The 15062-nt window shown below is 39.2% G+C and overlaps 1 protein-coding gene across 1 annotated transcript in view; it reads left to right on the top strand.

Annotated features, from left to right (window-relative positions):
- The window catches only part of LOC139722384 (ankyrin repeat domain-containing protein 13C-B-like), a 49559-nt gene extending 34804 nt beyond the window's left edge, over window positions 1–14755 (top strand). Inside the window, exons 5-11 of the mRNA XM_071633692.1 lie at window positions 7737–7948; window positions 8808–9007; window positions 9673–9763; window positions 10774–10853; window positions 12213–12285; window positions 13447–13576; window positions 14609–14755. Of these exons, the coding sequence (XP_071489793.1) occupies window positions 7737–7948; window positions 8808–9007; window positions 9673–9763; window positions 10774–10853; window positions 12213–12285; window positions 13447–13576; window positions 14609–14742 (920 nt within the window). The 3' untranslated portion in view covers window positions 14743–14755. The remainder of the gene's footprint in view (window positions 1–7736; window positions 7949–8807; window positions 9008–9672; window positions 9764–10773; window positions 10854–12212; window positions 12286–13446; window positions 13577–14608) is intronic.
- Window positions 14756–15062: the final 307 nt, after the last annotated feature.

Genomic DNA, 15062 nt, shown 5'->3' with positions numbered 1-15062 from the left:
TGTGTCTGTGGTTTCTTACCCTTTGATTTGATTCCACTCTGTTGAATGTTTATATGTGTGTGTGTGTACACTGTACACCTTGTTTAAAATGCCCTGTTCTCTTTCACTTTCGTTCACTCTCTAATTTCCTTCTCTACTGGCATCTGTCTCTGTTGCTGAGTTCAATGTGAAGAGAACATTCATTGCATTGCATAAACCCCTAGATTGATTGTACTTCTTATATATTTTTTTCTATATACTGTTACACACACACACACACACACACACACAACATACTGTAAAAATGAGAAGTGTTCGCAGCATTTTACTCTTGCAAATTTAAAATGCAAGCCAAAGCTCTTGTCTACACTATGTGTATTGAATGCCAGTGACAATTCACAAAATAATTCCTCCCGTGAAAAAGGCCATTGGCTCTAATTGGCGAAAATTTCATGCCACCAAAATACAGTCAAACCTGCCATAGCGACCACCTGTCTATAGTGGCCACCTGCCATATATTCAGTTTCAGTTTCAGTTTCAGTTTATTTCCACAACTTCAGGTAAAAACATATAAATATACAATCAATCAGTTCTAACACATACATATACAAACCAAAAATTATTTTGGATAAGTACATAATCACAGTTAAAAGTTAAAAAGTGTGTGTTCAAGATTGACATAACAATTAAAATAAATGGTGGAGGAAATCAGCAGTAGGCCATTGGCCTTTCGAGGCTGATCCCATGAGCAAATATACAATATTAAAACTGTATGTCGTTATACACTGTTACATAAATCATGAGTCGCATAAAAAAGAACTGGATTTGCAATAAATAGGGACAAGAAGAAAAAAAAAAACACATCCAAAAGGAAGGAACCATGACATACCAAAAACAACCATATGACCACTAAACTCAATTCCCCCAATACCCTGTCCATATCGGCCACCTGTCTACAACGGTCACTTTTCCGTCCCCCTTGGGTGGCCGCTGTAGACAAGCTTGACTGTACATGTATCTTCCTTTACAGTACATGTTGTACATGATATGTGCATGCCATGATCCATGTAATTATTGATGAGTTATACAACATGTAGGTACATTATGTGGTATACATATTTGCAGATATTGGAAAGTTGATATTAAAGTAGGTAGAAAGATAGATGTACTATATGAGATAGATCCATGGATTAAATGTCTGTATATTTGGATTTGTGTTCATTCCATAATTGTGTCATGCTATCCCTTCACAGTACCTTCAAGCTAACCCAAATCCCTCACCCTGACCCCAGCTCTAACCCCTATCAAATAATTTAACATTCAAAAGCAGTCCTCCCAACATCATCCTCGTAAATCCTGGTTGAGCTGGTTAAATGGCAAATTGTGCAAATGAAATGAGAAGACCACTATACCATGAAAGATTCATCAGTAAAGACCATTGACATTCCAGTGCAACATTAACGAGTCACATTCGACATATCCCATGACAAATGACCCATCCTCAGCTTTCAACCAGTTTATAAACAGACTCATAAAATTATTTCATGTATTTTTTGTAGTAGATTAAATGTTTGAAGGTTGTAATATGTCATATATCTTATAAATACAGCACTAATTCTGAGACAATTTTCTTCCAATCTAGAGGCACTGTACCAGTAAAATGTTTTTAAAAAGGACCCATTTAGGTGCACATTTCGTCTTCTTTCTTTTTAAAAAAATGCCCATGTATGGTATGTCATTTGATGTTATTTACAACACGTATTTTGGTGATAGGGGACCGATTAAGTACAATAACACATCGATCCCCGTGCGCCTCGTAGCAGACTCCTTTTTGCTGTGGCTGACAATTGGCACCAAGGACGTTTTCACTCGCACCAATCTCATTTAATAGGACGAGTCGAATTCATCGTGAAATATCGAGCCGTTGTTTTCACTGGGAGCAATTATGCAAATGACTCCCACTGTGTCGCTTTAGTTGCAAATTAAAGTATCATTTAACTGAGTTATGCATTTCGCCGGCCCGCCCAGACGGGTGGAACGATTGACGGAATCAAAGCTTCGCCCGCACACGATGGCTGCAAGGCTGAAGCAATCAGGGAGCATTTTGCAGGCACCTATCAAATACCTCCACTTAATTTGATCGTAAACAAGGTGATTTTGATCAAATAAAAGGGCACACTACATCATACTTGCTGTATTATGAACTAAGTGAGCTTAGCCTTTGTACTAATCGAAATGTTTAGGGACTCATTGTACGTTGCTCGTTTTGTAAAATCATTCCAATATAAATCAGAATATTATGGCAGTGTGCATGAAGGGAGTGAAGGGAAAATGAAGGGGGAAAAGAATATGCAGTGGTAGTGTTACACCATGGGCCCATTCACACAGCCACCAACAGTCATAATTATGAAGGTCAAAATTTGAATTGCGTAAAAAAAAAACACTTTTTGTCAAAATGTGTGTGGACATACAGATGTAATAATTGTGACTTTTTTATTAATGAGATTCAAATCATGATCTGTGCACTACTAGAAGTGCAATGTTTCTGAAATGATTGCACTTTTTCCGGAATAGTCAAATTTTTTTGCTGTGCTAAGTGTGAATGAAAGCTGTATGAAATCACGGCAGTTTTTTGTATCCCATAATGCAAGGCGCTCGGGACACTCTAGTCAAAGTTGGGTCAAACTCCAAGAGTTACACATGCTTAGGTTGGCCCCGCTCAAACCACTGATTTGAGTCACAATTTATCTTCATGAACTGATGCAATGTGGATTGCGAACTTTTCATGTCTGTGTATGTGTAAACCAGAGAAAACAAAACAAAAAACAAATGCTGTTGTAATCGCAGCTCAATTAGCATTTTTTTAATGTGTGTGAATGGGCCTTGTGAAGGTCATCTGACCACTACTTTAAGGTGTTGGATAAGAAGTGGTAGTCCCATCTTAATGGTCTCAGTGAACCCACAAAGTAAGTTTCCGTAGTATGTTCAAATACAAGTATAAAGAGTCTAGGATAGAATGTCTTTTGAATTCATGTTCACATATAATACCCCCATTCCACAGAGATTTTCTCTCGTCGATCACTCATCGGAAGCAAAGTTTATCGCTTCCGGACACCAAGCGAAGCCTATGGGATTGCAGTTCCATGAATCCGACTTGTGCTGGTCCACTATCAGTTAAGTGTCAGACATGTCGGACGGTGATCTGATGAGGCAAGAGATTGTCCGATGAGGATCATGTGCACCATGTCTGACACTCACCTGATAGTCGACCTACCGAGTCGGATTCATCAGACTGCGGTCCGATATACTTCGGTGGGTAGCCGGAACCAACAAACTTTGCTTCCGATGAGTGACCGATGAGAAAAAATTTCTGTGGAATGGGGGTATGAAACAGCAGAGTACTGCCTAAATTAAATGAGATAAGATCAGAATAGAGCAAAAATGATGTGAGAATCTTTATGGGGGCAAAGTGCACAGAAAAAAAAACCCGTCTAGAGCTGTGTGTTAGACAGTGTTGCAGATGACTGGCATCATTGTCATACAATCTGATAATCACTGTTCTGTATTATTCTATGACTTGATATGATCACCCAATGCTATTAGTGGATCATTACCCCCTCCCAAGGAGGGTTACAGTATGTTTTAGCTGGCATTAGTTTGTCTGTCTGTTTGCAAAAGAACTAAAAAAGTAGTAGATGGATTTGGATGAAATTTTCAGGAAAAGTCGATAATGACATAAGGAACAGATGATTAAATTTTGGTAGTGATCCTGATCACAATCTGGATCCAGGATTTGTAAAAAAACAAAAACAACCCCCCCCCCCCCAAAAAAAAAAAAAAAACCTCACAAACAAACAAAATTAAAGAATTCTTTTAATATCATTGACTAATAGGGCCAAACAAACTAGCGAATTCAAGTTGTGTGTATTTGAAGTGTGCATATTCGCACTGATTGCATTCGAGGTGCAGTAGCAGGGAGCCAAGGTCCAGACGCAAGAAAGGATTCTCCATCATTGGGATATAGGGCCATCTTTAGCATAATTATGTGTATATGGGTAGAAATGAGCTGTTTGGTGGAGGTCTGTGATCTCTCAAATGCTTTGCTAGCTTTGCTAGTTCATGAATACATATATATATACAAAATACTTTAACTTCAGGATTTAAAATGTTATTTCACAGAGGTCAGAGGTCCATATTAACTTTATTTTGTGACTGCTGAATCCCAATGTATGACAGTAATTCAAGCCCTTCTAGAGGTTCATCTCATTTATTCCATACACTCCAGTTATACCATATGAACATTAATGTTCTCTATCAATCTTGCCATCAATCTTGCTCTTGTGTTGAATGGTGAAAGCAAGGGATTATTAAGCCGTTGAAGACGAGTCCCGAGTATACTTGGGTTAATGCAGAGGGGGGAATATGTGCTGTGACAGATTGTTATCAAATGTTACCCTATACCATGTCACCCACGTTACACTATCACAATCTGTTTCAGCACAATGATGATGGTATTTGTAAATAGCATTAGTAATAATAGTGATACTTTACTGTAGAGGCATTGTTAGTGTATTTTCCAAAAATTATACTCATTTGTGTAAATAGCACCTCTTTATCAGGTCATGACACACACAGAAAACAAACAAGAAAAACAAAATTAGTAGTGCATTCCTAGCCAATGCAAACCTTTAACACTGTATTGCCTATCAAACGGTTCAGAAGACACTGGGGCAGATCCTACACAATGCTATCAGTATATCAGACTTCAAGATCATTATTTCTTTTCTTTTGTTTTTTTTTTAAACCGAACAGTGTTTGTACATTATATCATCCATTGTGCAAATTTGCACTAAAGGACTCATTATGGCTATCTTTGTTATCATCCTTCTATTTCTGGTGCACTTCAAGTATTTGTAAACGCTGTGTCGCCTAATTAGCCTCTGTGAGTAAACAATGCCCGCTGTCTGTAAACAGCTCACTATAGACACAAGAGATATTGATAAGCCTGTCCAACCACCAGCTGTATGAGTGAGTTGTTTTTGGTTTTTGCTAAGTTGTATTTTAAGGTCTTGTTTTATTCCAATTGTGTTCTCCTAGCTTGGACAGGTGGTAGAAGAAAGACAAAGTTAACCACTGTGAAGCCAGGTGATCCTTGGCAAGATATCATGCATGTATTCCCACACATAGTTGTACCATGCTCTGCTGATTAAGGGAGCAAATACAGTCAACCTTACTTAAGTCAACCTCACATAAGTCAAATAATCGCCTAAGTCGAAGGTCTTTTCAAGTCTCTCCTCTTTATATGCTATTGAATCTAATCCCTCATATGTCGAATTTCATCTAAAGTCGAAGCTATTTCTTCAGTCCAAATAGATTCGACTTGTGCGAGGTTGACTGTAGCATATCTACAAAGTGTGCTAAAATGGAAGATGTGACCCACTGCACCCAAAATTTATGATTTATGGACATACATGCTAAGAAAAAAAAGTGACAGAGATGACAGAGTTTTTTTTTCGTTGATTATTATCTTGTTTTAAATTTATGGGGTACAGAGGAGTCAGTTTCTGTCATAATATTTCTTGTGATTATATATCTCTTTATTCCTTGAAAATGGGTGTTTTTTCCTTGTAGGACCCTGATGCTGTTTTTCAGCTACCATAGAAATATTTGCCCATCTTTAGCTTTGTTTTACCTTAATATAAACCATCATTTCAAGGCACAGTTTGTTGTTTTTGTTCACCGTCTTACCCCACCAAGAGGTTGTTGTTCCCTCTTTGTTTTTTGTTTTCACACAAACCTGTGGGCACCTTTGAGGAGAATACAGAAGTGCTATTACATCTCTTTCTCGCACTGGCATTCCATTCAAATTCAGTTCATTAATTTAGCCAAGTGCCATAAGTGTAGGACAAAGTCTAAACACAACAGGTGGAATACAATGTATTGTTTAGACAACAATGACCATGGTTTGAGGCAACTCTGGAGGTGAACTAAAATGAAAGTGGGTCATATTTATTCTTTTTTTTTCAGATAAATTAAGTATGTTTGTGAGAGATTGCATTTCATTTCATTCCAGCAGTTGACAAGACCTACTACCTGCTGGTTTTATAAAGCCATAAATACTTATAAATGTGGTTTTTAGATGAAAATTAATTGTTTTTCCTCCGTGTACTTTGAAGTGATCACAAGCACTTATAGCACACAAGATCAAACTTTCGGATATGATCCTATTTCTCATATTAGATGCAACTGGGGTCTGCCTGGAATTTGGCAAGCATGATTTTCATGGAAAAGATCATCAAAAGATGGGTTTTTTCCCCCCATGGAGAGTAATTGTGAGCATTTCATATGGTTTTTATAAGGCCGAGTTTCTCCGTTTTTGATAGATGGGATAGTGATGATGAATGGGAGTCAGGGGATATCTGACTTACTGGGTCAAACTGTCCCATAGAATAGATTTAAAGGGAGCATCTGTTCAAGCATAGAAGTTCAGCGTTATTGTTTTATTCAGCCTTATTCAATATCTTACCATGAAGAGCACAATGTAAAAAGTAGAAATTTTTGTGGTGTTGAAATTTTCAGCCGTTTCATGTGACCAAAAACCTGCGCGAAAACAAAAGCATGCAAATATCTTTGCTTGCCATATGTTCCAGTAGGTGAGATCTTGATTCTGTGCAATAAAAAACCCACGAAATTCATCTTTCCTGGCCGAGCACGAAAAATTGCTCACATGAGAATATTTTACAGTAACTACTGGAATTGATTACATTCTCATCTCGATGTGGACTTGGCAAGAGAGTGGTCAAGTTAGTGGTCAAATATTTCAAACATGCAGTTGTTACTTTGTTCTCTTGATGTACTTTATCAATAATGCGCTTGCTGTGTGATTTTCCATGATGTGTAATAGCATCGTGATAAAATTCAATAGCCATCCAGCTTTTCCATCCTTTGTATTACAACAATAACAGGGAAGTATTCAACCAAATCCTTAGAATTGTGATAATTTTTTTTGTTTTTTTTGGGAGGGGGGGGGGGTGGGTGGAGAAGTAGAGGGATGTGGGTGACGGAAGACTGAAAGGGAGGTTAGTCCAAAGGGCATTGCAATAGATATTCCTCTTGCACAAATGTGTATTAGTGCAAGAACTCTCTAACTTTTGTTTTTATAGGCAAGTGCCCTTTCAATATACTAGCCCAACGAGAGAGCATTAGTAGCCAGTAGCCAGTGGGCATGTTGGCGTCTAGTACCCTGATCCAGAAAGACGACCCTCATGTGGTAAAAGATCACTTTAATAGTAAACTCCCTTAACTCTTTTGTTGCCATTGACTTTAGACAATGTGTACAATGCTATAGGGTTTTCTGTGCTAATCAGCATTCAAAGCACACAAATGGTTAACCCTTTCTGTGCCAGGGACTTTAGACAGTGTCTACAATGCTTTGGGGTAATAAGTGTAAGGGTAAGTGAGGGTTAAGCATTTCCTGTGTGATATGGATGAGAAACCAGTGTCCATGGAGACTACGCACTCCGGTAGGTTGGTACGGGTGGATGAGTTCCTTAATGTGCGTAGGTGATGTACCGTGAAGAGATTGATGTAATGGATCCCACCCGCAACCTCAAGTTGTTGGCTACAGATAAGTTGACATAGGCCTCAAAGAAAGAAAAAGGAAAAAAAATGAATAAGCTTTTGCTGTGCTTGATACAACCAAATGAAAAACTATTAAAAAATGTACTCTATCTTCCTCCTTCTCCACCATGCCACAGTCCCCCTGGTATCCCGCATCCTGCCCTCCGACACCTGCCGGATATACAAGAAAGGGGCGCAGATCCGGGTGGACACCACCCTGGTGGACTTCTCGGAGATGAAGTGGCAGAAGGGGGACCTGACGTTCCTCTTTGACGGCACCGTCACCCCAGAGAGGTCCCTGGTGTTCCTCGACAACGAGAACAAAATCTACCAAAGATTATCGTACGAGGTGAGCCGCAAACGACTCGCTTTCAGGCATTATCGTTTTGTGGAGTTATCCCCCAATGCCAAACTCTTTCATCTTGTCCCATGAAAGTTTCTCCCTAGCTCACAGTGTGGTCACCTACAAAGCACGATAGAGATCAAGCCCCTATAGCAAGATCTATGAGCATCTAACATTAAGTCTTTTAAATATTGCCACAAACTTTGTAGCCCCCAAGATACATTACTTCTGCACACCTCATCATACAAAACAAAGAGAATATGGGGCAAAGGGCATTTGCATGTGTAGTGCCAAAATGGGGATTTAAGTTACCTTTACCAATGAGAAATTCAATGCCATTTTAATAAACACTTTCCTAATATCAGAATTACAAACATACAATGTATTTGTTCGATAAATTATTTGCACCTTATAATACCAGGTACATCAAGTGCTAATGCTGCCCAGTAAAAGTATGATTTATTAGTGGAAAATTGAGCAAAGAAGATGGGATTCCATCAGGAATAAATTATATTCATTTCTGGTCAGTTTTCTTCTGTTTGCGTTTGTTACAGTAAAAATATGAATACATTTGTATGTTTGGCTTTACCATTAGAATTGATGAAAATAATGGTATTAATTATGATAATAACCATGATGATGGTGATGATAATGATAATGGTTATAATAATGACAATGATATTCTTATAATTGTTAACATTATTATCATTACGACTACTATTATCATAATCGTTATCATTATGGTGTTAGGAGTTGAAGGGGATGCTTATGAAAATTTAGGACAGTTTGATAACCTATTATAGACAGTTGCTTTCTTCTTTTTTTAAAAGTATTGTTGCTGCTTCCTCCCACAAACCTCATCCAGCAATCCGAGGCTGAGCTGGAGGAGGAGGTCGACATCCTCATGAGCAGCGACGTCGTCACCGTCAACATCTCCACCAAGCCCATCACCTTCAACCGCTCCCAGAGTGGTTGGCTCTTCCGGGAGGACAAGCGGGAGCTCGTCGGCAGCTTCTTCGCGGACTTCTACGACGTCAGTGGGGTCGCCATCGAGTCAAGAAAGAGGTAAGTGCTATGAGTTAATTATCCAAAAATAAAATGCTTAAGGGCAAAATCGTGAACCACTGTGCCTGTGTAACATTAAAAGCCACACAGTGGGACTGAATTCACAAGTATAGCAGGAAAGCTGCCATAATATTAGTACAGGCAGGCGGTGGTGGGGCCTATTTCACAAGTATGCCTTCACATGAATTTTTGATACTTGCATTATTGGAGTCCTCCGTTCATGCAATCGTATGGAGTCTGTGCGAGTTCCTACTCTTTCTCTCCCCTATTCTCTTAGGAGAGAATATTTATCAAGTGGAAATGAGCACAAGACGGAATGATATATTGGATAATTCCCAAGTCTTGTAATTACAGCTGTGAATATATATATAATTATGTATACAATGAGATACTGTAAAAGTGGATATTTTTGTGCGACTAATTTTTTGCGCTTGGCAGGGCAAGAAGAGTTTCGCGTGTTTTTAATTCTGCAGAATCAAGACATCAACTACTGGAACATAATGCAAGCAAAAAACATTCACTTGCTTTTTTTTTTTGCGCTGGTTTCTGGTTTGCGCAAAATGTGTGAAAATTTCCACTTTTACAGTAATCCTTTTGTCTTGCATCTACTCTACAATTGTGAATATTATATTTTTGCATTTTATCTTTCTCCCCTGGTCTGGCAGGAGAGAGCATTTATCAGATGAAGATGTACAGAGGAACAAGGCAGCTGTTGAGAGTATAAGCAAAGGATCCCCAGTGGAGGACACCTTTCAGGTATCGGACATCTGTCACTAATATCTGGACAAAGATTTCTGGAGGATTGTGTGAAACTGGATCATGTGGACTCTGGGTCTTTCAGTGCAAAACTTCCCCCATGTTTTGACATATAAATGTATGACATTATAGGCCCCTTTTGACTCCACATTATATTTGTTATCAAAATGAAAATGTTGATGATAAGATTTAGAAAGCAAATGCAAAGTCCTGTTACACATGTTTATGTATCAATAATACTCTTCCTAGAGGTTAAGATTATAAAATTTGAAGATACTTTACACACACACATACACACACACACACACACACACACACACACACACACACACACACACACACACACACACACACACACACACATACACTCAAAAATACTTACCCGTATACCCCATCTTATACACATCATTTAGAGCACTCCAGGAAAGCTCCAGAATCCCTGTGAACTCTGTATAAACAGACAATCAGGCCCTGGAGCGCTCTAAAGTTATGCCCCTCTTGAGGCTAGGCTCAGGAGCACTGTGGAAGTGTTCTTAACTCTGTATAAACGGTCACCAATGTCTAGAGCGTTCTGTAAGTGAAATGTGGTGCTTACTGTGCGTACAGTCTGTATGTAAGAAGTTCCTGTCCATTCTAATGTCATCATGACAGTTACGCCCTTCTTGGCCACTTCATGTTTGGTCTCAGCGAGCGTTGATTCTCTTTAAAGAACAGACTCAGAAGGGCATAAGTTGAACCACTTCAGAAGCACTCCTGGACCCAACTTGTGTAAAAATGGGGTATTACATGTATACATGTATGAAATCATCTATTCAAATTAATTAACGAGTTGTGCTGCTCTGTAATTTTTTTATTTTTTTTTAGTGTACATTTCACTACTTAGTAATAAGTACTAGTAATACTTGGGAAGAATAAAATGTGTTTGGATGTGTATCAGCATATGATGTCATCATTATTATCTTTGTCATAATGCAATCTTCATCTCTCCCATTCTCTCCTCATAATGACAGACACAAAGAAGACCATCCTTACCTCCGCCTCCCGAGTCTCAGATGACATGGGAGGAGTATGTCACAGCTGAGAGGGGGAGGTGAGATTTTTAGTTTGTCCTCAGAAGTTGATGTCAAAGCATTGGAGTTTACTCATAGGTAGCATTTAGATATCAGTCAGTCTTTTCCCGGTAGCTGATATCAAGGCATTAGTGTGTACTCATAGGAAGCATTTAGATATAAATTGGGCTGTCCTCAGAAGTTGATGTCTATTAGAGCATTAGTGGGTCCTCATCGGAAGCATTTAGGTATCAATCAGTCTGTCCTCTGAAGTTGATGTTTATAAAGCATTAGTGTGTCCTCATAATTATCGTTTATATATCGGTCAGTTTGTCCCCAGAATTTGATGTCAGATCATTAGTGTGTCCTTTTGGGTAGCATTTAGATATCAGTCCATCTGTTCTCAGTTAAGTTGATGTCTAAGCATTAATTGTGTACTCATTGGTAACATTTATATATCAGTCAAGTTTGTCCTCAGAAGTTGATGTCAAAGTATTAGTGACTTCTCAGACAAAATGTAGGTAGCATGTATATATCAGTTAGGCTGTCCTCAGAAGTTGATGTCAAAGTATTGGTGGGTCCTTGTAGGTAAGATTTAGATACAATGTGCTGTATAAAAGTTAGTCTGTCCTCAGAAGTCGATATCTATAAAGCGTTATTGGGTCCTTGAATGCAGTTTGTAGGTAGCATGGAACACAGAAGAATTATCAATGTAGAGTGAATGATTGCTTGTCAGTAGATTTTTTAATTAAATTTAGTGATTGTTACATTTGGATTAGTTTGTTAATACTGCTGCAAGTCCTTATGGGATAGCACTCATCAAGGAAATATTCCCTCAAATGAGGACAGGATTTCTCACTAACGTCAATCAAATCAAAGAAATGGCTCAGAGGTGGAGCAAGATTGCACAAGCGTCATGAAAGAAAGTTACAGTGATATGAATATCACTTTATCATCTATTGAGGCATTCTATAGAGACCTTGAAACATCGGCTTTGGAAAGTGACTGTGATGTCAGTGCTCATTAAAAAAAGAAACCTGTAATTAGATCACCAAAGTCAGAAATGCCATTGTGAAAGTGAATATGTAAGAGCACATTGCCTCCCTTTATTTCGAAAGGTTAGAAATAGTATGGGTTTATTGCTGTGGCCGGAATAAGATCATAAAAGATGCCCATATGATTCACGTCTTTCATATCATCCATTATTACTGTTGTCAAACACGTCAAGGTAACATGCAATTCTTGAAAACATGTTACTGAAAGTGAAATGCTAATAGTCATGAATACGATTGATCCCCATACATTCATTATGGGATTCCCTGATTTAGAGGAAATCTGTGAGAAATATTGATCCATAAACCACTGTGTACATTGTACATTGTCATCTCATCTAATTTCAGAGCCTTAACGCTACTGGGAAGACCGCGAGTGAGTAAGGAGATGAGGAAGATGTTTAAAGCAACGGTTGCCATGGTGAGTGTAACTATGGAAACTAATCTGATGGCTCATCCTACATTGCACAATTGTAGTCAGTAATGTGACGCAGATGTTTAGAAGTCGTGCCAAGAATTTGTGTGACACCATCACTGCAGTCATAAAAGTTAGCTAGAACATTAAAACATTCTTATTTCTAGTTTCAATTACATCATCCCATGTGAAAAGGAAGAATATTGCTTCATGATATTATTGTAGCACAAAATCAAAAAGGTGCCACGGACAGTTACTGATGCCAGCTAAGAAAGAAAATTGTAGAGTTTAAGTGTTATCTCTGTAGTGACAGTGGTGATACCAGAGTGAGTTTGGTATGACTTAAGACAAGGGTGGTACATGTAAGTTAGCTCAGTTGGTAGCGTGTCTGCCAAAGGACCCAGGTTTAATTCCCGAGTCCCACTGAGCAATGTTCTGTGTCATCATACCGTCCCCTACAGTAAGAGGCAAAGTACTTTGTCCCTCGGATAGGACATAAAATGGAGGTCCTGTGTGTGAGAGTGTCACAACTCATGCACGCTAAAAGATCCCGCTTCATTCGCTCATCGCAAAGAGCAGGGTGTTTAACCCGGTGAAGTGGTCCTGCCTGACATCCAACTGGACCCCATGGAAGACCAGCTGTTGCAGCTGAATATGGGCTGCCCATCCATCTTCTCAGATGGATATGAAACAAACGAAAATAAATGTTTACTATTTATAAAGGGTCTAAAGAGTGGGGAGACTATGTAATGGAAAGGTCAGCCCAAATGGATTGAGCTTCATTTGCTACCCACCGGGTTATTTAAGAAACTAGCACAGGCCTGCTAGAATAGAATTTCCTGTCAGGAATATATGCACTGATGCGTATGCTCATTGGTTACTTTCACAGGGGAGGATCCAGGAATTCCATAAACGGGGGGGGGGGGGGGGGGGGGGGGGGGGGGGGGGGGGGGGAGGTGCCTTTACAAAATTAAGGGGTAACCCCCTCCATTTTTTCCTTTTTATTTCTTTTGTGTTAACAAAATTAAAGGGGGGGCATCGAGATGGGCCAACCTTCACAATACGCAGTGAGTCTCCTCATGCTCCAGTCCCTTATGAAGACATTTGTTTCAGTAACTAGATATTCTGATGACTTTTAAATGCCTGATGCTGATCTTTGTATCACAGAGTGAAGATTTCCCCATGGAAGTGACAGACCTCCTCAACATGTTAGAAGTACTGACCTCCATGAAGCACTTCAGCAAGTTAAGAGAATTCGTCGAGCTGAAGCTCCCACCAGGATTTCCAATTAAAATCGGTGAGTTTATAAAGGAAGTCAATGCCCAATACTAATCCAGAGCTATCAGTGCTAAATTTTTTTTTTTAAGATTCAAATGCTATTATTTCTTTTTACATGCTGTACATGTACATACAATATGTTTATACTTCTTCATTCTTTGGGGACAATAAAAGAAACTTGTGATTTTTTTTTATTGTGTCTGGAAAGGAAAATAATTGTCTTTGTAAATTTGCAATCTAGTGTAGATATCTAAACTTGAGCAGATGTAGTGGAAAAGTGGAATTTTTTCGCGATGTGGAAATGTTTGCGCATTTACGTGACATGAAAAAGCTTGCAAATTTTTGCTTGCTATGTACACGTATGTATTATACCACTTTGGATTTTTCATTCTGCAGAATTCAAACCGCGCAAAATGAATCTTACCAGGCCGAGTGCAAATAATTACGCTAAAATGTCCACTTTTACAGTAGCATAATGATGTTTGATTCATTACAGAAGACGTCATACATGTGTGAAGTATGGAATGTCAGTCCATTGTATCCTTAGCCACAGAAGAGGGACTTTGAGGTTGAAGGATGCAGATTTTATGATCTGTGAATAGTGATGTTATCTCGGTCATAAAAAGTTCATGCTGGTGTAGTACAAGTAGTTTGTCGCCATAATACTAGCTGTGATGGCCACACACTGCTTGCTACTGGCTCGTTCTAGCTATTTCAACAAGGTTTATACATTTATGTGCAATGATGTAAAGTTATAGCGTGTAAAAGGTGCACATCAAGTTGGACATTCCCTGTTTCATCTCAACACCAAATCATCTCGAATATACTTGAGGTCGCGAGATTGAGGCACTTATGTGACTCTTGGCTAGATTAACATGCACTACGTCTCAATGTTGATTAACCTGTTGAGGACGGACTGATTTTGCTACAACACACATTTCCCATAGACACATGCCCGAGTATACTCAGGACTTGTCCTCAACGGGTTAAGATTATGTTAGTTGCAAGAATCAAAAGCTCACTATTGTCCCTTCCCTCCTTCCCCCCGCAGACGTTCCCGTCCTTCCGACCATCACGGCTCGCGTCACGTTCCAGGCGTTCCAGTACCGCGACAACCTCAGCCCCACCCTCTTCACCATTCCCTCGGACTATCGCCAGAACTCCAGCAGATTTCGCGACCTTTAGCGCCGTCATCATCGAAAACGACCTCCTGAATTTCCTGGCTTGCTGACGAGGACGCGGTATAGGGCAGGCCAACACTCACGGAAGTCAACTGAGTCTTTCTCCAAAGTTGCAGTTATGTCATTATTTTGTGCTTTTGTTAACAAGCCAGTCCAGTTTTATTTCTCCGCGAAGTTTTAGTCTTTATGAAAGCTCATGTACTGTTGAGCCATTTGAGTGTGACTTCTCCTTTTAATACGTCTCTTCTTCCTTGTTTTGTGCTCATGTGTGTTGGACAGATAAATCGTAATGATGACTTCGTAGTGTCAGAATACAGTTGGTAC

This window comes from Diadema antillarum, unplaced genomic scaffold (assembly GCF_040938485.1).
Source record: "Diadema antillarum isolate AM-2024a unplaced genomic scaffold, OU_Dant_1.0 scf00000164, whole genome shotgun sequence".
NCBI lineage: Eukaryota > Metazoa > Echinodermata > Echinoidea > Diadematoida > Diadematidae > Diadema > Diadema antillarum.
The sequence above is the reverse complement of the archived record's forward strand: the minus strand, read 5'-3'. Positions and strand labels throughout refer to the sequence as shown.